General features: G+C 38.4%; 1 protein-coding gene across 1 annotated transcript; it reads left to right on the forward strand.

The window, feature by feature from the left end:
- The first annotated feature begins 16,100 nt into the window (after positions 1-16,100).
- LOC104606178 (NADH dehydrogenase [ubiquinone] iron-sulfur protein 5-B) lies at positions 16,101-23,451 on the forward strand. The gene is made up of 2 exons (XM_010271261.3): positions 16,101-16,326; positions 23,108-23,451. Exons 1-2 carry the CDS (start codon positions 16,177-16,179, stop codon positions 23,213-23,215), a joined length of 258 nt encoding a protein of 85 aa, XP_010269563.1. The 5' UTR covers positions 16,101-16,176; the 3' UTR covers positions 23,216-23,451.
- The last annotated feature ends 2,314 nt before the right edge of the window (positions 23,452-25,765 follow it).

Here is a 25,765-nt window from a genome sequence, read left to right on the forward strand (position 1 = left end):
CAATGCTTGGGTCCCACGCCATACAAAGAAGCCCAACTGGGCAGCAGATTGGAAGCTAATTAAACACTGAACACTTAATGGGCCAAAAGCCCATTTCGAGGTGGGCTGATATGATCACCCATCCAGGGGGCGAATTTTAGATTGAAGTTAGTAAAAGGATTGGACTCTTAGCTCTATCCACTCTTAGAGACCAAATTCAAATCAGATTTGAATCTGGTAACCTCCTGATAAGATCAGGAGTAAGCTAACTCTATCTGGGAAAGGGATTAAGATCATCCCCTATCCAAATACTGATTTGGATTGGGATAACTCCTAAGGAGGAGATTTCTTAATCAAGAAGAAAGGAGGAGATTTCGAACCAACTAAGAGGAAGAAATATCAGATTTCGAACCAAGCAAGATCGCAAGAAGGGGTTCCTGCGATTTGAGATTAGATCTCATACTCTCTAGAAAAGAAAAACAGTTCAGCCTTTTTCGTTTTCTGGAGATCTCCTCCTGCCGCCGCCATCTGCAATATTGCAAGATTCGATCTTTGCAGAAAAGAAAGTCAAGAAACCAGTTCTTGACATCAGTCTTGCAAGAAAGACTGAAAGAATTCAGTGTTTAGTACATCCAGGGGATTCTTGTGAAGGATCCAGTGTGTAGGACGCACCCTGCTGGTTCTGTTCCATCCACAGCTGTGTCATCTTTAGCAGGGACAGATCTTGGAGCATTCTTTGGGCGTGAACACCAACTTTGGGAGATACTGCTTCTCCGGATCAGGTATAATCCTCCCATTTATCTTTTGGTACAGATCTGGTTTGATTAGGGTTCAAGTAGATCCTTGAATATTGTATTCTAAATTTAGGGAATATGATTCCCAGTTGGGAGAAGGTAGGAAATTTTTGAAATTCGCCCACCCATTCCGCAACCTTTATGGCGTCCATTAGATGGATCCTACCATTCTTTCAGATAGATTAGCATATGTTTATAAATTTGGATTTACTCTTCATAAAGCATTCCTCACACTAAGTGACCATTCAAACAATTCAAGTGCTTGGGGAAGGATGACTTGAAAACTTTAGAGTTAAGGCTAGTTAAAGTAGATAATACCCATATCAAGAATGCATTTGAGACCATATTTTTAGGGTGATTAATTATTGGCCTAGATCGTCATTTATTGCTCAGGTGTAAAGCACATGGGTTTATCGTGTGACTTGTGCCACATATATACACACACATACACACGCACGCACACAGAAACCACCACACATGAGTTCAAAATTTTCATAGTAGAATTTGAAATTTTGAAAGAAAATGAAGGATAAAAAGGTTACAAGGTATCTTTTAGTCTTTCTGAAAAACTCAAGATATGTTTAAGTCCATTTAAGAAAACTCAAAGTATATTAAGTGTTTTACCCTTAATAAGCATGTTTTTTTTTTTGTATTGAACTGATAGCATGGCTGAGCCACCACTCAATTGATAGGCAAGCATGTGATTGTGTATGTGTGCATGCAACTATGCAGTATGAATATGCATCAATAATTTTAAAGGTAAATTACAACAGCCACCCTATACAACTATATTTCAGGAGACAATGACATTTAAACTCCCAAACTTTGTTTTACAACAAAGACCCTCCTCAACTTCTGAATCCCAACATTTTATCCTTGTCATCATCATTTTGTTTGTAAATTTCATAGAATATTCCTTTCAACATTTCTAAAACTTCAAATTACCCTTATTTCATTTTACGATATTACTTTGCTTTTTTTAACCTAGTTTTTTTCCTAAAACCCCAATTCTTACATGTTTCTCTCGACTTTCTTTCAAAGTTCATATTAAGGATGCCTTAAGAATGATCGGTTCATCAATGTCTTGAGAACAATTTGTACTCTATAATGCTTATTTTCATCATTTTGATATTTATTATTGTTAGCCCATAGAATTTTAAATGGGTAATTAAGTATAGTTTTACTTTCACCACCAATCAACTCTAATTTTTTGTGTATTAGGTTGGATTACGACCCATGTATGCATTAAAAATATGGACTACTAACTAGGGCTGTTCACGGGTCGGATTGGGTCGGTTTACAGGGATTTTCCCAACCGACCTGACCTAGTCGGGTTACATGAGGTGGAAATCAAAACCGATCCACTGATAGGCAAAACCGACCTGGTCGGTTTGAGTTGGGTTGAGTCAGTTTCGGTTGGTTTTGGTTTTGCTCCTGTACAAAAATGATAGAGAAGCCTAGAACTAGAAAGACACCTAATTCTAATTGTAATTGCCTAATGGGTTGCCTATTTGGTGTAAAAGACTATAGAAATTAGGATAGATACAATTTAGTTAAATAAGAACTAGAAGATAGGGTTGTTCTAGTTCTAGTAGAAGACTAGTTAAGTAGAAAACTAGGAACTACCGAACTAGAAAACTAATTGGTTCGGTTTGGTTCGGGTCGGTTTCGGTTTTCACATAAGAAAACCGAAACCGACCCGATATATCGTTTTATGATTTTGCCCAACCTGAAACCGACCGGTGCTGATGAAAACCCGGCCGACTCGGGTTGGATCGGTTCGGGTTGATCGGGTTGGGCCGTTCTTATGAACAACCCTACTACTAACAGATGTGGGTGGTTGGTGGATGGGCTGGCATCGTGGTTGTAAATGGATAAAATCAGGCAGTACTCAGTTTCAAATCCAATTAGAAATCTAATATCCAAATTCAATTTGATATTTGATGGATATTGAAAATTAAATCAATGTTTGAATTCAAGTTCAATTAAAAATTCAAATGTTATTAATTATTTTAGATATCTAATAAATATTTTATTATATACAGTATAAAGTTATATAAATTATGTACATAATTTAAATATCATATATAAAAATTCTATAAATTTTTTAAACATTTTATATATTATATAATAATTAAATAATTAGTTGAATTCAGATACTTATTGAATCAGAGGTTATATATATCCGAATTTGATCGATTATGACATTCGAATTATCTACATTCGATTGGATTACATTGAATCTCAACATTCAAGACTGAATTTTCAAATACCATTAACACCCCTAGTTGTCATTCAACCCAACCCATCTATTTCCCACCCCATAAGGCCTTAATTGGGATATAATGAATCTATGAACATGTATGACCAATGTGACAGTATTGTCCACTAAACCCCCTCCCTAAATTTTTGTAGTCCCTTCATGATAATAGAACAATCTTAATTCCTAAATCTTATATGCAACTCCTTTTTGTTTGCATCACATATAATGGGGTGAGCTGCACATGAATGCCAAAACCTGTAGTAAGTGTTTTTGAAACCTTTGGTCAGTAAGATAATGAAGGGTAACGTGAACAAGTTAGCCACATGCAATTTTTCTTTTTAAGCTTAAAAGGCCATTTGTGACTTGGTGTCATTCACCTCTTTTGCAGTAAAATGCAGTGATTGGTTACACATTTACACTACACCAATGGGCTTTGCTTGATGGTTAGATCAAGTAGGCACAAAGTTGTAAGCATGCTCAATGAGCACATAGAATTTTTTTTGACACATGTCCCTTAATATACCCCTAGCCTACCATTGAAAAAGATTAAAAATCACTTTTGACACTTATCAAAATATTTATCAAGATATTCATTAAATGTGCTTACTATATTGTGCCTACTAAATCCTGTCCCCTTTGTCTGCATCGCGTGGTTGCATTTACCTTAAAATAAGCAACTGAAAATGTTTCCCTGCGAGCTTGAACACGGAGAGAGTGATATCAAAGGAACTTAAGGTCTTTTTGGTTTATATTGGAATTGGAATCAGAATCAGAAATGGAATAGTCCATTTGGATTCTGATTCCAGACCCCTATTCTTGCGAACCAAACGGGGCCTTAAATCACTACTTTACAAATCTATACTAAGAATTGGTCCAAACCAATTACACTGAATATAATCATCAAATTTCCCAAAAAATTCAAAGTTATGTATAATATTTGTCCTAATCACTCGATTACCAGATCATGAATCCACCACATAACTCGAATGATAATATGAATGTTGATGGATGCATGACAATTAACGTACAACACAGCAAAGTTCATCCTCATTTACTTCAGCCCCATCCAAGTTACATTTATATATCAATCAATTAAACAGTTGAGTACAATTCAGATTAGCTGAATGCTTTAGCTATTTAGCGGGCTATAGAACCAAATATGAGGTTCCATGCCAGTAATAAATTGATGATCCCTACTGTAAACGATGTGGGCCCCAACCCCATGTATTTAATATTGACATATAACCTTATCATTGGTTCTACAGCTCACTAAACAACTAAAGTGTTCAGCTAAACCTTGCTCGATAATACTCAAGCCAGATGATTATTCTTCCTCCAAAAAGATAGGTAAGCACGATAGTACTCAAGCTGCTCAAGTTACTGAACACCATATATAGCCCTTGAAACCGACGGCTAGGATATGATCATACCTAGACTACACATCATCAATCCACAATAAGAGTTCAAACTATTTTTCCTACTGAAAGAAAGTGACAATATGGCAACTAGTGAAGTTCACATCTAATGATTAATGAACGTATTTAGAGAATCTCGAGAACTCCAATAAAATGAGAAAATTGAAGACGTTTCGTCCCCAAAATCCAACATCTAAGTTTCCACAATGAACGTAGCTAACACCTTTTGTAGGCTGGAATGTAAGAGCCTGAGCATGCAGCCTGTACAGCCATACAAATTAAAACAATCACTGACCAACTTAATAGAATATCCTCTCCAAGATTAACCAAACATAGATAACAGGTAAACATTCAATATTCTATGCATGGACATTATGAAGATGCCTATCTTCACTCTACCTTACGCTTATAGACCTTGTGATCATGATCATCAACATCATCAAAGCCTTATCCCAACTATATGGGATCTCCTACATGAATCCTGCTTCGCCATTCTGTTATGATTAATGTCATATCAATCGTTAAATTATTAGCACTTAAATCATTTCTTATTACTTTGACCCATGTCCTTTTTGGTTTACCCCTACTCCTTAGGTCCCTTCAATTTGCAACAAATCACACTTATACACCTTATAATCAATCATCTTTTATTATCTCATAACTCATAAGCATTTAATTGATGATAATTATGATCTAGATATGCTTACTATTTCTAAAAGAATATGGTAAGGGTAACCAAATGCCAACCTTTGACATTTTGGAATAACAACATTGTAGAACTTTTATCTGACAGACTACTAGATGTGATCTCCTATGTAATTATATATACCAAGTGGTACATCTAGTAATGGTTCTATTTATAAGTAATGGAGAGCATTCTTTCAAAAAAGGCAAACCCCAGGCTAAATTAGAATCATATGCAACAATCATTTTGAAGGTGCCTTATTAGGTTGTGTTGATGAATGATTTTTGAGTTGGGTATTAAATAGGTGATTTAATATATTGTAAGTTGTACCTATGGTCATTAGAGTTTAAACAATTTAAGCTATGTAGGACTTAAATGTACACTGCTACGTACAGTTATACTCATAGTTTATACACAGTAACATGATTTTGTACTCTACATATAGAATAATACAAAATACAATGTTTTGTACTTTACATATTTGTATTTGTACTCTTTCCAAACTGAGCCTTGAATACCAATTGGTAGATTTAATAATAAATCTATTAAGAATCATAAAGAATGTAACCTAGGGTGTTCAATTTGGGCTAAGTGCATTCAAACCCAGATGATCCAAACCAACCATTTCTTGACCTTCAGGCTGGCACTTTTATAGGGCACATAATGTAGATTATAGGCTTTGGTTGGGATTTTGGGAGCTACCAATGACAATAAGTTCGGTTGGGATTAGATGGACATATTGGGTAATCCCAAATGTACAAGTATAATACATAAAATGATAAATAACAGTTTTTATCCATAAACAACAGTTCTTTAACTAGTGCCTAGAGAGAACATAAGTTTATGTCTTGTTGATTTGGTGCAAATAAACATGGGCGGCATTGAGGTTGGATTATGAATTTGGTTGACAATCAGCTATCATGGTTAATTGCAACCCAAGGTAGTTGCACTAGTACTTGTTATATAACTTGCTACTAAATTTGTAGCATTGTCTTGTGCAAACGAAGTTACAACCCAAAGATGCAAAAATCAAGGGTCAAGAAGAAAAGAGACCCCATAGTTGTCAAGGCAATGCCTAGACGACAAGGTGCCTTTGGAGGCTCGCCTCTCCTAATCGTCAAGCAGTGCTATATACTAATTTCTTTTTATTATTTTCTTATTTGTTAGGGTTTAATCAACACAAACATTGCTAAATGTTGTATTTAATCCTTGAAGCCTTCAACACCTGAAACAACAAGTAAGGAAAAACTTAAATTTTGTCTAATCAACATGAAGTTCATAATTTTTGAATTTTCTTCCACTTCTTCTTTTCCTATAACAACATAGGGGTTCAACCCATATATATATTTATATATATATTTTTTTAATTTTCTTTCTTTATTCTTTTTTCTTATGAATATATTGATTTTCTATACTTTAACATGAAGTTCAAACCTAAGGAACTACCCTAGGATAATATGTTTTTTACTTAAAAAATCCATCATGGGGTGGGGGAGGGGGTGGAAAGGCCAAAGGGGGTAGAACAAGTTTAACAAGGGAAATGTAAATGCCATTTAAAAGTTATTAGTCATATGATGCTTTCGAATCCTAATAAAACCTATACAAATACAAATCTTCACGTTTAACTTGTATTTATGTTCCTTAAATTCAACTTCTCATTTAAAACCCTTTTTTTTAATAGAACCAAATGTGCTACACAAGACGGGGGGTAGCACGTCCCCACAGATCACCAGAACAAATGAAAGCTAAAGGTGATGAAAGCTTACAAGGATTAATAGAAACCACACCATTGATAGATGATTGCGCTTCATGAACCAACCAGTCAACAACTTGATTTGCTTCACATAAGACATGTATGTAGGCTATACCATTCACAAACAAATCCTTCATCTCCAGGCAATCTTGAATGATGCTTCTAAGGTTCCATGGCGGGGCTTTCCTTTATTGCAGGCAAGTGATCACAAGCTTTGAATCTCCCTCTATGACGAGCAGATAGTCTTTGACATTCCATGTCAAATTGTGGGCTTCCCAAGCAGCCCAAGCCTCTGCTACATTGATAGTAGTAACTCCAATAATATAAGCTTTTTACATCAATGACTTGCCCTAATTGGTTTATTGTAATACTATCTACCGAGCAAACATTACCATCATAGCAAGAGGCATCAAAATTAATCTTTATCATCCCAACCTAAGATAATTTCCAAATAATGTGTTTCCAAATCTTAGTGTTGTTAGTCTCTTTTTCCTTAATAATGGCATCATGATATTCCACAAATGAGTTAAGGACCCTTTCAATGATCAAACGGGGGGGAGATAGAAGTGTTGTTAAACACACTTTGATTTCTAGTCTTCTAGAGATACTACAATATGAAAACATATTTTTCTAAAAGCTTATCTTCATCTTTTAACAGATCCTTACAGATATTGGTCCACCAATCTCTTAGAAAAGAGTTTTGTTTCCCTAATCCACTACAATTTGGATTGACCATCATCCAAGTTTGTTTTGCAATTGTGCAATTTCTAAATATATGATTTAATCCTCTTCCTTTCCACAAAGATTATAGTCACCATTTATATTAAATCCTTTTCTCCTCAGGAGAGATTTTGAAGGGAGTTTATTATTGAGGAGCAAAATGACACAATCATCTGTTTCTTCTCCAAAGAAATAACATGGTTATAGAGATGCTGATGGAGGGCCAACTCGAGACCCACCGAACCAACCGGCACCAGCTCAAGCTTAGAAAGGATTCCTTATGCCAACCAACCTGCATCGGATGATGGTGATCACATCGAACGATGGACGTTGAAGGCATAGACATCAAACGAAGGACGTCGAAGGCATGTTGAAGAAAAGTTCGAAGTTGCTTTACAAGTTCGAATTACCTAGTTGTTTTACTCTATAAGTTTACTAGTGTTTGTTATAAATACTCCTGTTTCTAAGCTTAATAACACACACAAGAATTTCTTCTATCAATTCTCTCTACTAAGGCTCTACGCCTAGTTCTTTAAGTGAGGCTTTCAAGTCTGAAGCCGAACTCGATCGCCCGGGTGCTTGTAGCGTTAGCTCAGTCGAGTGCGTCATGCTGCGTCAGGTGGTATCAGAGCCAGAGTTCGCCCAGTTAGATGGCCAACCAAGACGGTAGCAGTTGCAACCAACCCCGTGACGGAGATCAGGGGTTATAAGCTGTTTGGAGAGCAATCGAAGAGCAGCGAACAACCACTCGTAACATGAGCAACAGTTGGCAGAGATCGTTGGACAACTACGGACTTTGTTGCGGGAGGATGTTCCAAGGAATAGGGATAACACATTGCACCAAGTCGGAGGAGACAACCACGGTAGGCCAATCATTGATCATATACCCAGGAACCCTATTATTGATGATGATAGCGACGTCAAGCTAGAGTTCGGCGTTGCTCCAATTATTCCCGGTGATGGCAGGACCGGTAGGAATTGGCAAAACCATGGCAATTTCAATCGCCGTCGGAATGATGATGAGTTTAAACTCAAGGTGGATATCCCTACTTTTAGTGGAGATCTGGATATAGAGGGCCTTCTAGATTGGATCACCGAGGTCGACCGTTTCTTTGAGTACATGGAGATCTCGGAAGAAAGAAGGGTGAAACTAGTAGCTTTTCGATTGAATAGAGGAGCATCTGTCTGGTGGGAACGAATGAGGGAGACTCAGATCAAAGAAGGAAGAGGTCCAGTTCGAATGTAGAGACACATGAAACAATTAATAAGAGGTAGGTTTTTGCCTCCTGATTATGAGAAATACATGTTTGAACCGTATCAACGATGTGCGCAGGGAACGAGAAGTGTGAACGAGTACACCTTAGAATTTCTGAGATTGGCTGAAAGGAACCAGTTGTCAGAAAGTGACAATCAACAGGCAACCTGTTATTTGAGTGGTTTGAAGCCTGCTATTCGAGACAATATTGGAGTCCAGATGGTTATGAGTGTGCAGGAAGCGAGGAACTTAGCTTTGAAGGCTGAGTTAATGTTCCAAGAGAGGACTTGAGCCGATAATTATTAACGGTATAGCGGGAACGACAACAGGCCCGCAGCAGTTGACAAGGGCAAGCCAACTCAAGGGGTACAACCCTCCCACCCGCTGAATGTAGCTAACACCAGTAAGGCCGCAACGGGAGGAAACACTCGAGGTAATACTTCAAACCCTCCAAAAACCATTAATCCCTATGCAAAACTTGCTCATTTTAAGTGCTTTAAGTGCAATGAAGTTGGGCATAGGTCTAATGACTGTCCCAGGAGAAAGGCAGTTAACATGGTGGAGAGGGATGAGGAAGAAGTTGGTGATGACGAAGTATATTGTGGGCCCGATGGAGAGGACGAAGAAGGTACTTATGAGCATGAAGAGTACACGTGTGTTGTGAGGAAGCTCATGCTATCTCAGAGAAGTAAAGATGACACACAACGACACCAATTGTTTTGCACTAGGTGTACGATACAAAGTTAGTTGTTTTAATTGATTATTGATAGCGACAGTCAGGAGAATATTATTGGCAGAGATGTGGTGAAGAAACTGCAACTAATTCTTGAGAAACACCCAAACCCTTACACGATTGGTTGGATCAAGGAAGTCGGGGGCGTACGTGTGGAGGAACGCTACAAGGTTCCATTCTCTATTGGTAAGTATATTGATGAGGTTTATTGTGATATTGTGGATATGGATGCTTGCCACATTTTGCTTGGTAGGCCTTGGTAGTTTGATGCAGATGCCAAACACTTGGATAGGAAGAACACATACCAGCTTGAAAAAGAGGGTGTGCACTATACACTGTTACCTATGGTGGAAAAGAACCAAACCAAGGCTTCGAAGGTAGAGGAGAGGAATTTTCTTACCATAACACATCGCCACTCTGAGTTTGTAAGGGAGTGTAAAGATACCCGCGAAGTCCACTTACTGGTTATAAAAGGGGAGAGTACGAGTGAACCACTAGGGGAGAACAAAATTCCAGTGGAAGTGCAAGGACTGCTCAACGAGTTTCATGATGTAGTTCCTGACGAGTTACCTAATGAGCTTTCACCCATGCGAAACATTCAACACCACATTGATTTTGTTCCTGGTGCTAGCCTACCTAATCTGCCACACTACAGAATGAGTCCTAAGGAGAATGAGATCTTACGGGAGAAGGTGGAAGAACAGTTGAAAAATGGACACATCCAAGTTAGCATGAGTCCTTGTGCGGTACCAACATTATTGACACCGAAGAAAGACAGGAGTTGGAGGATGTGTGTTGACAACAGATTAATCAACAAAATCACTATTGGCTACAAGTTTCCCATTCCTAGGTTGAATGACATGCTTGATCAACTTGATGGGGTTGTGGTCTTTTCCAAGATTGATTTCAAAAGTGGTTATCATCAGATCAGAATTCATCCCGGAGACGAGTGGAAGACAACTTTCAAAACAATAGACGGATTGTTTGAGTGGTTAGTCATGCCTTTTGGACTAACTAACGCACCAAGCACCTTCATGAGACTGATGAATCAGGTACTACGTCATTTCATTGGTAAATTTGTTGTGGTATATTTTGATGATATTTTGATTTATAGCAAAGCTGTTGATGAGCACATAGGACATATCCAAGGGGTATTGAGTGCGTTAAAGGAAAATAAACTATATGCTAATTTAAAGAAATGTACTTTTATGAGTGATAGTTTATTGTTCTTGGGTTTCATTGTAAGCAATGATGGAATTAAAGTGGATGAGGAGAAAGTGCGAGCCATTAGGGAGTGACCAACTCCAACGAACGACACCGACGTAAGGCGTTTTCATGGGTTAGCAACTTTCTATAGGCGATTTATCAAACACTTTATTAGTATTGTAACTCCTATCACTGAGTGTTTGAAGAAAGGTAAGTTCCAATGGGGAGAGGAACAAGAGCAAAGTTTTTCCCTAATAAAAGAGAAGTTATGTACCGCTCCTGTCTTAGCACTGCCAAGCTTTGACAAATTATTTGAGGTTGAGTGTGATGCTAGTGGAGCGGGCATAGGGGCTGTGTTATCACAAGAGAAAAGACCAGTTGCTTTCTTTAGTGAGAAGCTATGTGAAGGTAGAAAGAAGTGGTTCACTTATGATAAAGAGTGTTATGTTGTTGTGAGGGCACTGAAGACCTTGGAACACTATTTGATTGCTAAAGAGTTTGTCATTTACACCGACCATCAAGCTCTTAAGTATTTAAGTAAGCAAAAACAGTTGATGAGTGATCTACATGCTAGGTGGTCTGCTTTTATTGATAAATTCTCATACAAAATTGTGTATAAGGTTGGACAACAGAATACAGTGGCAGATGCTTTGAGCAGGCGTGTAGCCCTGATTAAGTCTCTCAGTATCGAAATTGTGGGCTTTGAATGTTTGAAAGATCTGTACGCCCAGGATGAAGACTTCAAGCAGGTTTGGGAGAAGTGCATGAACAGGAAACCAGCGGGTGATTTCTACGTACATGATGGATTTCTTATGAAGGGAGACCAATTGTGTATTCCTTGCATATCCCTTCACGAGAAAGTCATTAGGGACTTGCATGGTGGCGGCTTAGCAGGACACCTCAGGAGGGGCAAGACGATTGAGGTTGTCAAGGGGCGTTACTACTGGCCTAAACTGAGACGAGATGTGACCACTATCGTGAGTAGGTGCTATATATGTCAGATAGCTAAGGGACATGCCCAGAATATTGGTCTTTACATGCCTTTACCAGTTCCTACTGCTATTTAGGAAGACTTATCTATGGATTTCGTGCTGGGCTTGCCGAAGACTCCGCGAAACATGGATTCCGTCTTTGTGGTTGTTGACCGGTTTTCCAAAATGGCACATTTCCTCCCATGCAAGAAGACCGCGGATGCAACAGCAATAGTCAAACTATTCTTCAGGGAGATTGTCCATTTACATGGGGTGCCTAAGATCATTACGTCGGACCGAGATACAAGGTTCCTAAGTCACTTCTGGATGACCTTGTGGAGGCTATTTGACTCGTATTGAATTTCAACAGTACAACTCATACGCAGACTGATGGGTAGACAGAAGTGGTAAATCAAACTCTGGGTAACCTGATCCGCAGTATTTGCAGAGAGAGACCAAAACAATGGGACTTTGCCATAGCCCAAGCAAAGTTTGCCTACAACAATGCAGTTCATAGCTCTACAGGTAGATCCCCATTTTCTATTGTTTATATGAAAGTACCTAACCATGCTTTGGACTTGGTGAAGCTACCCAGGGTACTAGGTCTTAGTACTTCAGCAGAACAGTTGGCAAGACAAATCCAGTCAGTACAGAAGGAAGAACATAAACTTCAACGGACCAATGCGAAGTATAAACTTGTAGTTGATAGGCATCGAAGGTACCAGGTGTTTGAGGTCGGGATGAAGTCATGGTGTTCTTAAGGAATGAGCGCATACCCGTTGGGAAGCATAGCAAGCTAAGGCTTAGGAAGTACGGTCCGTACAAGATTATTAAGAAGATCAATGACAATGCTTACGTAGTGGACTTGCCAAATCACATGGGTATTTCCAAAACGTTTAATGTTGCTGATCTTCATCATTATTTGCCAGAAGCGACGCTTGCATATCCTGATCATGACTCGAGATCGAGTTCTTTCCAAGTGGGGGTGAATGATGGAGGGCCAACTCGAGACCCACCGAACCAACCTGCGCCAGTTCAAGCTTAGAAATGATTCCTTATGCCAACCAACCTGCATCGGATGATGGTGATCACATCGAACGATGGACGTCGAAGGCATAGACATCGAACGAAGGACGTCGAAGGCATGCTGAAGAAAAGTTCGAAGTTGCTTTACAAGTCGAGTTTCCTAGTTGCTTTACAAGTTCGAATTACCTAGTTGTTTTACTCTACAAGTTTACTAGTGTTTGTTATAAATACTCCTATTTCTAAGCTTAATAACACACACAAGAATTTCTTCTATCAATTCTCTCTACTAAGGTTCTATGCCTAGTTCTTTATGTGAGGCTTTCAAGTCCAAAGCCGAACTCAATCGCCCAGGTGCTTGTAGCATTAGCTTGGTCGAGTGCGTTATGCTACGTCAGATGCAGTCTAGAGGGGCGAACTTCACAAACGATAGAGGAGGATGAGGAAGAAGTAGAGACTTTGGGAAAGAAGATGAACAATACTCCAAAGGATTTTCGAAAGCTCAAATCAATTTTCCTTAACCACTAAGTTTAAATAGAAGAGGATTAGTCCACATGCACTACCATGTGGCACAACAGGATTTCACCGAGGAAATCACTTTCAAAGGTTTCCGGTTCATATTATTTGCTCATTAGCCCTTATTACACCTATCATTACTTGTCAAGAATTTAATGCATGTGTAATAGGCACGTCATCAATCATGCCCTTCACGCATGTCACAATAAATGAAACGTCACCCCCCTCTTACTTGCCCGTTACAAGCACCAACATCCAACACTTAACAATTTATAATGAAAAGCGAAGCTTCCCTGCTATAATAGAATTTACTACTATGATCCAACACTACCTTTTTTTGTCACATATGTTTATAGACAAAAATTAGGGATAGAAATGGGGTGGGTTTAGTAAGGGTTTTGTAAATTCTAGACCCTATTCGTCTTTCTAACCTCTCAATCTGTGGCTGTCCCAAAACCCGTAAAGGGTCGGATTTTAAGAATTCAAACTCTCTGTGCACATGAAAACGTAAAACTCTCCCCAATCCTACAATGAATAAGTAAAATAACACAAATATATATTCTTCACATAAAATTAAACACCTAATACATAAAGTTTATATGTTTTCCAACAATATGCGGGTTGGGGAGGGTCAGGTTTAGCCTAATACCATACCCTGCCCATATTCATATGGGCTGTAGAATCCCAAAACCCGTTCCCACCTCAAAACATGCCCTTCATGAAAAAAATCCACCCTATCAGGAAGGACAGGGACAGATACCCATTGGATATGGTAGAAATTGGCATCCCTAACAAAAATACTTTTGTCAATAAGTAGGGGGCTTATTTGGGTAAATCGTAAAATGACCAAACCCAATTTTAACAAATTTTACTTATAAATATGGATTTCGTCCTTATGGAGATTGTGCCATGGACACTTAAGTAAACAACCATAGCACAATCACATTATATCACGAGTCTAATTCTCCGCACTCAAATAGCAAGTGAACTGTGCTAAAAAGTTCCTAACCATAATTGATAATCTAAAGAAACCCCCTACAACACAATCTCACTTAGCAATTGAATTACAACAAATCAGAGTTCTTGTAGTGAGATGCGAGAGGCCATCGTCACCATGCAATACAGTGACGCAGCACATACAGTGACGCAATAATTCCTTGTGCTGCATGCAACACCAAAAGTGTTGTAGCGCAATAACATAATGTAGGTTAGCCATAATGCATTATTTGAGCACTATAATGTAATCAAGTAACACATAAGAACTACAACAATGAACCATCACATTGAAACTTCAATCAAAACAACTAAGGCATGAGAGGTTTCTAGAAGCAAGGTTGTAGCCGAATTTGTGCTCGTATGTGGACCCCAAAGTAAAAGCTCTGTTTGATTATGCCTCCAACTTCCATTAAAAGCTCCATTGTAGCTTTGTGCAACCTCTCTTCTCCTCTATCTTTTCCAAAGCCATCTATGGTCTTTTAGGTAGATCCCTATTGTTACCTTACCTCCCACTCACTAGACTTATTCATAGGTTGAGCTTTGTCTCTATAAAATATCACTATCACTTGAAAAAAGAGAAGAACAAAGAAAAAACATATTATATATTATAAAATATAGTTTTATCATATAATAGATTATCAAGTTAGGCTCAGGCTCGAGCTTTTTTGAGAAAGCCCAAAGCCCAACCTAAAAGAAGGTCGGGCCTGGTGTTTTGGGCCCAAGCTCAAGTCTACGGGCCAGAAGTCATGTCCAAGCCCGACTTAGAATGAACCGAGCCATGAATAGTTCTACCATTCACACAAGCATCGCCAAAGAATCGAACAATGCCACAAAACAAATGTCAAAAACCTACAACAAAGATCACATGGGCTCGAATCTACTAGACTACTTACTGCCTATAGTCTGTTACCACATCTCTACCCACGGTACATTATAGCTGTATCTCTCTTATCATTCATTCATGGGGAAATGCTCCCAATACATAGCAGTAGTGTTTTGTGGATAAAGATGGAAACACTTTATGGATAGCGGATCCAGAATGAAATTATACAACTTAAAGAAGACTCCCATAACAATGAAGCTCCTGACATGCCGGATCACCTGCCAATTAGGAATGAGATCTATTCCTCGCACATGGGCGCCTCACAGGCACATCCATCATGCATTGGGAACATCTCCCGTGAATAATAATTTATAACTACTGGAGATGATCCCAATGCATGGTAGGATGTGCACGAGATCGGTGTGAATCACCTTATGTGAGGAGTAGATCTAATCTCCACAAATACATCTACTATGCATTGAGAACATCTCCAGTAAATAATAACTTATAAGGGAGTGAGGCGCCCTGAAGAACAGATCCGATCTCTGTTCCAAACACCCTATCAAGTAGCAACATCATCCGACACCGTACATCTCATACATGGCGGTTCCTACTTTTATGGTGGGTTGCAGATGTACGGTGTCAGATGGAGTTAGTTTCAGTATCTCCATCCGAATGGACCCGATGCTAATCAAGTACCCGACTTTGGGAAAAATATGGGCTGTTTGGAAAAAAAAGCCTGCGCAGTGAGCTGTTTCCCCCCGCTTGTAGTTAGTTTCAGTGTCTCACACCCCCAAGAACGCCAAGCCCATACCTAGACCATCCCGAACCCAATTCAAACTAATTTTGGACCTAAATTTTGACGCAGGTTCGGTTCCAACTTACCATTGGCCCGGCTCAATACTCGCCATCGTCGTCACACGTGCCATTCTATTTGGTCCAGTAATCCTCAAACTCAAAGCACCGTAACAAACAAGAGAAAACCCCCTCTGCCGTCTGTAACCAAAGAGAGAGAGAGAGAGAGAGTGGGAGAGAGAGTGAGAGATGGCTTCAGGCTGGGGGATCACAGGAAACAAGGGAAGGTGTTATGATTTCTGGATAGATTTCAGCGAGTGTATGTCTCGTTGCAGGGAGCCCAAAGACTGTTCTCTTCTCAGAGAAGACTATCTCGAGTGTCTTCACCACGCCAAAGAGGTGTTTCATCCATTCTCACATGATTCCTTAGCCTTCATCTTCTTATTTATTTATCTTTTGTGTCGTTCAATTTATCTTTCCTCCATGATTGATGATAGCAGCAAAAAAAAAGGTCGATCTGATCTGCTATTGTTACAACGATTCAAAACCCTACTTTTTTTTTTCTAGATTTAGCAGTGAAACAAATCGAAACTATATTTCTGGACTTTATGACGTATTTGAATGCTTTTTTGGAGTTTATATTTATTGTTCTTTTACGAAACCATTCTGTATTTTTAATGTAATTTGATATCGCCCAACACAAATCGGGGAAGGGAGAAGGGGGAGTTACCGATGATTTTTTCTCACCTAACACAAATCGGGGGAGGGAGAAGGGGGAGTTAACCGATGATTTCTTTCATAAGGATGGCAGGCTGTTGCTAATTTTTATCCTCATAGACAGCTGGTATTGCAGGAATAGGATGCACCACTTTAGGGGCAAGTGAAAATTGACTTTGATGAAGGCACACTACGCAATTCCGTTTCTTTTAGAGTTGGAGGAGCCTTCAGGGGTCTAACAGGAAAGGCAAAAGGGGGCTAGAGAGGGAGAAAGACTCCCAGGTGTTATAGGTTGGACGTTTTCTTCTTCGGATAGGCAATGACTCGTAGTCAATTCATTGGAGAGCTACGGTCATTGGGTTAAGATGTAGCGAGTAACAATTTATTCCTAGGTTGTGAAATCCATTGCTGATAGTTACAAAGGATTCGCTGGAACTGGAAGGAACTCATTGTATTTGGGAAACATCACTCCAGGCTGATTTGGGGTGACTATGTTGTTTCGGTAGGGTAGCATTTTGTGGCTTTCCCTCAGGATTGTTGTAAGGGACTAGGGGAGTAAGGAGTACTCGTTCTGTTTCCCTGTTTTGAATCATTACCTGCTCATTTTATATGTTTAATAAAATTATCTGATAGCTTTCCTATAAAAAATAGGTATAACTATGGTGCCATTGTCTTTCAGACTTGTTTAAGTTAAAACTTGATGTTGATGGTAAAAAAATTTTCCAGTCCAATTCTGGTGCACTTGTAATGTGATGAGTGTTGGCTGTTCTTCATTGGTAGATTGGATGTCATGCTATTGAAATTAAAGATCTTTCTCCTCTAGTGAGTCTAGTCAGGCCATCAGTCAGAAGTGAAACTCACCCCCCTTTTCAAGGACTGGTCAAGATCAACTTTGATGTTGCTTCTCATAACTACTTGAGGGTATTCAACTCATGGCACAGCGGTGGAGGGAGATTATCAGGTGGTTATGTGCTGGTTTAGGGATGTGGCGGAGAGACACTAGTCTTCTGGGGACTACATTGGAGAGGCTCAAGCTCTTGCATCTAGAGTGAACATTTTGTTTAGATGGGTTTTATCTAATATTTTGGTTTGTAGTCTAGCACGAGTTTGTGTGTGGAGATATGCATTTAGGGGCTAGCCTCACAGGATAATTGTACATTATACTCATAAAATATGAGCATGTACCGGAAATGCATTTGTTTGCCTTGCTGGTGAGGTTTATGCTGAGTTGGGCTTTATATACACAGTTTGCCTGGTAATGTGCTATTCCTATATTTTTCCTCATTAATGCATTCATTTATCTTATCAACTATTATTTCTATTATCATCATCATATGATGATTTGACTGTTATTATGAAGTATAGAGATAATAGAACACAAATACTAACCCAGGTTGTATGTGCCCCAAGACGTAGACTGTGTTTTTTCCTCTCTAACTAGAGCATCCCAAGAGCATTTTCTGATATAACCAAAGTTGAAACTAATTTAAGCTCAATACCAGGTCTTTGGGCTCCCTAATTTGTTGACAGAGCTGCCATTGGCTTACAGCGCCCTTTCTTGTATCAGTTTACAATTGTCTCTGTATCCCCTTCCGTTTCCAAGTTCCCATAGCCTAAAGGTCTTCCTAGTCTCAAACCTCGAATAGGGCCTCAGTACCCCACCAGAACATCCCCTTTACAGTCTCTAAAAGATCTACCTATGCTTGAGTTGTAAGGATTCTCATATCTGCAGCCATCAAAGTTATCTTTGATTTGATTAATTGGAGGGCAGGGGGTGTCAATCAAGAACCTTAGTGTCCCTTCTTGTAGATGTTGATTTGTTGCTTGCCATTCTTAATGGCACCATCCTTTGTAAACATTGAGAACTTGTTCAACGTTCAACCCCAATGAGCAATCTGGTGAAGATGAGCTCAATCAATGCCTCCAAGGTTTGTACTTTGTTTAAAAAAAAGAGTCTTACTTCCACTTTTCCTATATCATTCAAAGTATGGTTGCTTTTGTGTAACTCATAAAATTTTCCATGTTTTCATGAAAAGAAAAAGAAGGGACTGAAAAGATTGTCAAATATCCTGTGGGGGCATCCACCTAAGATCAAACAAAGAAAAGAAGTTTTCCCAAATAGTAGGAAAAGACAAGCAAGTGATTAGCAAATGACAAGTAAAACCACAACTTGCTTGCATAAAATGCACATGTTTTCAAGTAGGTATTCTCTTTTTGAAGAATCTCAAAAGTGCTTATCTTCAAGAGTTTCATCTCTCAACAAAAAGCTGTAGTCTTTAGGAGGTATACAACCTGGTCATATTTTCACCTAAAATATTTTAGGAGGATGGGGTAACAACTCATAGGAAAAGTTTGAGGCTTCTAAAAAGGTCCAAAAGTTTATCTTTGCTACTTTAATAATGAGTGATACAAACCCATATAAAAATAAAAATTCATAGGAAAATGGTCATCATTTTTCTTTTAGATCAGGGGAACAATTTGAAAAATCATTAAACAAATTCAGGCTGTCAATGGAAATCAGTTGAGTAAGAGATAAATAAAAAGTTATGTCAATTAAGAGTCTTGTAAGTGGGCCAGAGTTCAAGAGTCATACTTCTTTGCAAGTGATATGTTAATATTAATTTGGAAGTTTAAGGGTCTAGTGAGTTGTTTATAAAAGGGGCTGTGTGTAATAAGAGAGAATAGAGAAAAATGGAAAGAAAAGTGTAAAGAGGAGACTTGTAAAGCAAGAGAAGGCAGGTCAGCCGAATCGAAAGGGAAAGTAAAAGGTGAAGGGTAAATTAAAGTTTTGGTTCTTTTCTAAGTGAGCTAGGAGCTTGTACGTGCCCTCTATGGGACATATATCTCCAAGAATGTGGGCTCCCAGTGTTATGCTTTTTAATATAAATAACAATGTTATTTTCAACCCCATTTTTGTGTGTACTTTTGGTCTCTATTTCTTTAATGTTCCTGAGCAGCGCATAAATGTATGACACTTGGACTCTAGCCCACTTACAAGACTCTTAATTGACATAACACTTCACTTCTTACTCAACCTCATTCATTTTGACTTTCCATTGACAACCTAAAGTTGTTTAATGATGTTTCAAATTATTTCCCAACATTCCCTCTATCATTTGAAAAATCTGAAATTCTCTCTTGGTTCTCTCCTTACATGCTACCTTCTTCATTTGAAACTTCGATCACTTGGATTGGGCTTTTGTCTGCAATGGATTGTGACCGCTGAACTTCCAGATCCATGTTTTTTGGCTTGAAATCATCAATTTCTTTTTCTAATTCTACCATTCTTGACCAATAGAATTGGAGGTCGTCAAAATTAACGTCATCAATGTTGATTAATAAACTTAAATTTTGATGGAAGCTCAATAGGAAACCTAGGGTTGTCAGGAATTGGATGTATGTTCAAGGATGATGCAGGGAAAGTGGTGATTTTGTTCTCAGGGCCAATTGGAGTAGGGGACTCTGCAAGAGCAGAAATAACAGCTCTACATCAAGATCTCAAGCTAGCAAAGCAGCAGGGATTTAAGAATATGGAAATTGAGGGTGATTCAAAACTATATTGTTATATTTTCGACATAATTAATGAAGTAACTTCTTAATTACTGATAAAAATACCATCAATGTTTTTTCTAAAGTGCTCTTTGATTTTGTGAACCACCCACTTTGCTGTACTCTACTTCGTCTCTCTCTCTGTGATGCAATTGTTTCCTAAAAACTTCCAATCTTGTCCCATTATTTGAATTTGAACCTTTTACACAATATTTGCGTTCCACTTCCTCAATTTTGTACCTCGGTGATGGAAGCTGCAACCAAGTTGTCAACTCATTCAAGAGATTTTTGAATGAAATCATGAACACTGCATCATTCATCTCCATTTGATTTTTGCAAAATCAACCATTGTGAGAAATACCAGTGGGATTTTTTTTCTTCTTTTTCCTTTTTCTATGTTGATGGGACTTTGCCCAGGGTAGGCATCCTTTGTTTGTCTTACCCCAAATTTCATCGGATTTTGCCAGTAACTGCTAGATGTTTTTTTTTTCTTTTCTAAATGAGCTATTTTTCTTTTTGGCAAAAAAACCAATAATCTCCATTTTTTTTCAAACACTTTCCTTTTCTTCCTTTTTTTGAATGCTTTCCAATATGAAAAATGAAATTGATGCGGAATTATATGAAAATTTTCTTGATCCCTATACACCCCTTGTTAAAATGGTCATCATTGTTTTCTCTTATCAGTAAGTGAGACATTTATTAATACTAATTATATGTCAAATAACAGTGTATATAAAGATATGTGCCTAGGACCTCTCATGTTGGCCAGTGCATGCCAGCCTCTCTACATCTTACAAATTCCCACCTTGAGAATTCAGGCCCCCAGAAAAGCTCAGTTCTAGATTCTCCCTGTTTTGCCAACCCATCTGCCAAAAAACTGGCAGTCCTAGGAACTCACTTGTAATTTGTGTTAAGTTCCTCCAGTCAATTAATCTCCTTCATGGGATATCTATATTTCCAAGAACCAGTCCAATTGTTTCTTTAGTCATTTTACCATCATGTGAGTCCCCTTCCATCATGAGGTTCCCAAAGTTCAATGCTCTAGCCATGTATGACAGCCAACATTACTGCCCTGGTTGAATCTCCAACACCGATGAAGGTTAGAAAATAAAGCAATTATATGTTCTTCACAGTTCGTAATGACTCCCCAATTCCTTAATTGCCTGAATTCCCTAAAGATTCCCTTAAAAATAGCATTTATTTTGTATATTTTCTGTTTGATCATATGAGGGTGGGCCTCGGCACAACAGTTGGGCTGCTCCATTGCAACCTGGGTGACTAGGGTTCAAATCTTGGAAACAGCCTCTCTGTATGTACAGGGGTAAGCCTGCATTTATCTGTCCCTCCCCAGACCCCACATTGGCAGCCTCATGTACTGCGCTGCCCTTTTTTTTAAAGTTTCTGTTGATTTATATATGAAACATATTATGTAGAAGTGTCCTGCAAGAACTGATGGAGTGAATCCGATGCATGTCTGGCGTGGACACTTGATCAATTAAGAAGGTTCCTTACAGCACTGCTGGAAAACCAGAAAACCAAGATACTAAAATAAGCCAGCTATGGAACTGGAGAATATGATGAAATAGGAAAGTTTTTATATAGGGAGATGCAATACAACTTGAAAAGTTTGAGCATCAATGATCAATGGAGCAACTTCCCAGTTTTATCCACCAAGATGGCAAGCTCATATCTAATGAATTTGGAAAAAGAATGAAGGATAGTGAAAATAGCTTTACAAACAAAGACCATAGTGACTCTTGATGCCAAGTTTGCATCCCAACCATTTTCTTACTATTATTTGTTCTTATTATTGTTATTTTGTCTTAAGTATTTTCTTTAAATACTTGGAGTGGTTTGAGGAGACGTGTAATTAAGCAGTCTTTATGTGTAAAACAAAGTGCACGTCTTGCTTTAAGCAACTAAATACATACTGAATGAAGTTGTGCTATATGGATATTGGTATAAGAGAACATATGTATTCTGGGCTGAAAGCCCTGATACAAAATGCTTCTCCAAAGTTCAAATTAACACCATTTTCATCCATATTGAAGGATGGTGCAGCTAATCCAGATTTCAGATGGTTCATCTAAAATGTATCCCTCTGGATTGACAATGTCTACAGATGACAAGGAAAGAGAGGGAGGGGTTTATTAGTCAGTGTCCATTGGAGAAGCCTTTTCTGGCAGGTTAGTCTGGCCAGAGAAATGACCTTGGCACCTGGGAAGTTGAGAGAAGGAAGCTTTTTGGAGACACTCTGACCTCAGAATGAGGGTGTCATGTGTCAAGCTTCTGGGGTGAAATGAGTACCAGCAAGGGCTGCCTCAACTCCTTTCCCTTTTTTATAGCCATCAAATTACAGTAAAGGTAGTTGCACAGCTAGGGTCTGGGTATAACTCACCAAAGCTCTGTCCAAGTGAGGCATGGATTGGTATGCTTGATACCATTGGATGTATGGTTGAAACTTGAAACTGCCTCCCCTCTAGATAATATACTGAATGAAAGGTAAAACTAATTGGATGAATACAACCATCTGGACTGCTGATATCTTCAAGAACTATTAACCAGATTTGTCAGTGCTCATAAAATGGAAAACAATTGGCCCGTTGATGCAGCGTGATCAGTTGATTTTTCTGATCATTTTAGATCAGTGTAATGATTTATAAGATCTCAACAATTGGTTTCTTGACAGAAAAACATGGCTCTTGGTGGAACACAATTATGGGACAGTATTCATATAGCTAACCCCAAATAATTGGGATTTGAATTGAGATAGATGTAGATGCAAAAGCCCTGGCTGTAGGTCCTGTAGCCATATATCAGTAATTTAGGTGCTAGGTGTCACCATTTTTATTGTGTGAATATGATATGTCGTGGTGATTCCTACTGAGGTAGTTGTGGATCTTTGCTATTGCAGTACCAACGAAGAAACCGCGTCTACAAGGAGGAGCAACGTCAAATACGAGCAGCTGCACGGAAGGCCAAAGAGGAAGGTGGAGAGGGCGGTGGAAAAGGTCATCTGTAGGATCCATTCATCTTTGAGCTCCGTGAATAAAGATCAAGTTACCCAGTCTCTCATTCTGATGAGAACTGGCATGTTTGTTGTTTCTGAATGAATTGTTTATTATTGTTCTTGGAGCGAGTACTAGAATGACTACTGTAGCTTTGTTCGTCTTTGCAGAAAGAGCTATAAATTTCAATTTTTGCTTGCACCATAACGCGGTTGACCAATTTTTATGAGAAGTGAATCTTCACTGTAAATTTGTTTCGTTGTTTCATTTGTTTTTTCCACTCATTACCGTTTTTAGGGTCCGTTTGGTTTGTTGTAGGAATCGGAATCAGAATGGTCTATTTCCATAACCTGTTTGGTTCAGTTGGGTATCAGCTGGATTGGGATCTGATTCCCAAGAAAGGGGGAGGGAATGGTTAGGGGAATGTCATTCCATGAAGAATAGGAATTAGATTCTAATTTCACCTCACCAAACGGTTCGAATCAGACCCCTACTGACCTACTCCTGCAAACCAAATTAGTCTTGACTCTTTTAATGTACTCTTTACCCTTGATGGGTAACAGCACTGTGCCTGTGGTATATTCTAATCTCGGTTATCAATTTCCACTCGGAATCTGCTACTCACAACTTGTTCCCACATACCTACCCATCGAACACTATTCACCGAACACCACTGTGTATTGGAAATATCTCTCTCACCATGAATGATAAGGGAGATATTTCATAATCTCTCTGGATAGAGATGTGGGTAACAGATCTGAGCCCAGCCCATCAATTTCACCCAGAAGACTTTTGACATGATACATCTTCTTCAATTACTGTTCCATTCTACCTAGGAGGCTACGAGTAGTTCCCTGTTTTATATCACTGCTGCACTGTAATTCTGGAAGTCAAACAATTTGGCTTTCTAAGAGGATGTTTGGCACTGGTGTGTTTTAAGATCGTTTCGCTTTATAAGTGAGCTCCAATTCACAAGCGATTTGTTTCACTTGTTTTATTAATAAACAAATAAATTGGGATGCAGGTTGATTGGGCGTTTAAAGTGATTTGACTTATATTTATAATGATAACTATGTAACGTCTCAAAAAATAATCAGTTTTTTCAAATTTCCATTTCACAAGCGAAATGGAAATTTTGCATTTCAAGAAACCTCTCCTTTCTCGAATCCCAAAATTAATTATTGTAAAAACTTTTTTTTTTCAAAAGTAGGGCTACCAAATGCCGTTTTTTTTTTACCGATTTCGTTTATTTGCTGATGTTTCGTGCATGACACATTAGCATAAATGAAACGGTCATGAAATGCACCGGTGCCAAACGTCCTCTAATCCTGAAAGGTACTTGGGTTGAATCTCTTTAACGACATGGTGTGAGGCCATAAATTTAACTAAAACTCACTGGCCAAAATGTAGTGCCGTAGCGTTACTCTTTAATCTCAAACTGCTTTCGTGAAGCAATATTACGGGAGTCTCGGGGCCAAGGCAAGGACTCCAGATTTCTTACCCACAAAAACTCTGCCCACAATACACTACTTATGTGCATTGGGAGCATCTCCCGTGTATAATAGTATGTAGGAGGATGAGATATTCTTCATGTGTAGCTGTGATGTTATGTAGGTAGATGTGGGCAGAATTCTTATGAGCAGGAGATCCAGACTCGCGCAAAACCACTTTGAATGGTCTCATGTTTTCTATTAAACCAAAACAACCTAAGAAACACCACGGGGAGGTAGAACGTCTAATTGATCATTCTGCGGCTGATCCACAAACGACGTTCGTGGTTTTAGACTTTCTTTATTGATTTTTTTTTTTGACTAATTTCATCGAGTTCTTACATCACTGATTACACCTTTCTAGTCTTAATTTTATTTTTGTTATTAATTGACAGGGTGACATTGCTTTTTATCTAAAACAATGGTGGATTAATGTACAGTCTGCAACTGTAACACAGAAAGGAGATCGATTTCTTGAATTAGTAATCAATTCTCTCAAAGACCTTGGGGGCTTTAGTATCATGGGCGTTTATTTAATAAATATATTATATTATTTTTATTTTAAAAAATGAGAAAGTAATTGAAAAACGTTTATATGTTGTTTGACAGTTAGGTGCCATTAGATGTGATTAGATATCACATAAACTTAATAATAATTAATAAATAGATGGCTGAATGTTGGGGGAAATATTAAAAATGGTATTTACCCCCAACAGTTGGCTCTCACACAAAGAAAGAAAATGTTTATTTAATAAACAGTCTTAGTCTTACGGCCAAATACCATGCAAATAGCATTTTGAGATAAACACATATTATGATAAGTTGGCACCATTTTTCAAATAAATGGCTCTAGAACCAAACACCATTTTAGTTTTAAAAACTATGGTTTTGAAAACTTGACTGGACTGGGTGGTCAGATTGGTTGACCTAAGAACCGGTCAGACAACTAGTTTCATTTCACCATAAATTGCTTATTGGCCAAAAATTGTTGATTTAGTTAGTGACCAGTGATCAAACTATCAACCCATCATCAACCCAAACAATGGTCAGCTTTGACTTTTTATTTTTATCTTT

Source organism: Nelumbo nucifera, chromosome 4 (assembly GCF_055504915.1).
Source record: "Nelumbo nucifera cultivar China Antique chromosome 4, China Antique-T2T, whole genome shotgun sequence".
NCBI lineage: Eukaryota > Viridiplantae > Streptophyta > Magnoliopsida > Proteales > Nelumbonaceae > Nelumbo > Nelumbo nucifera.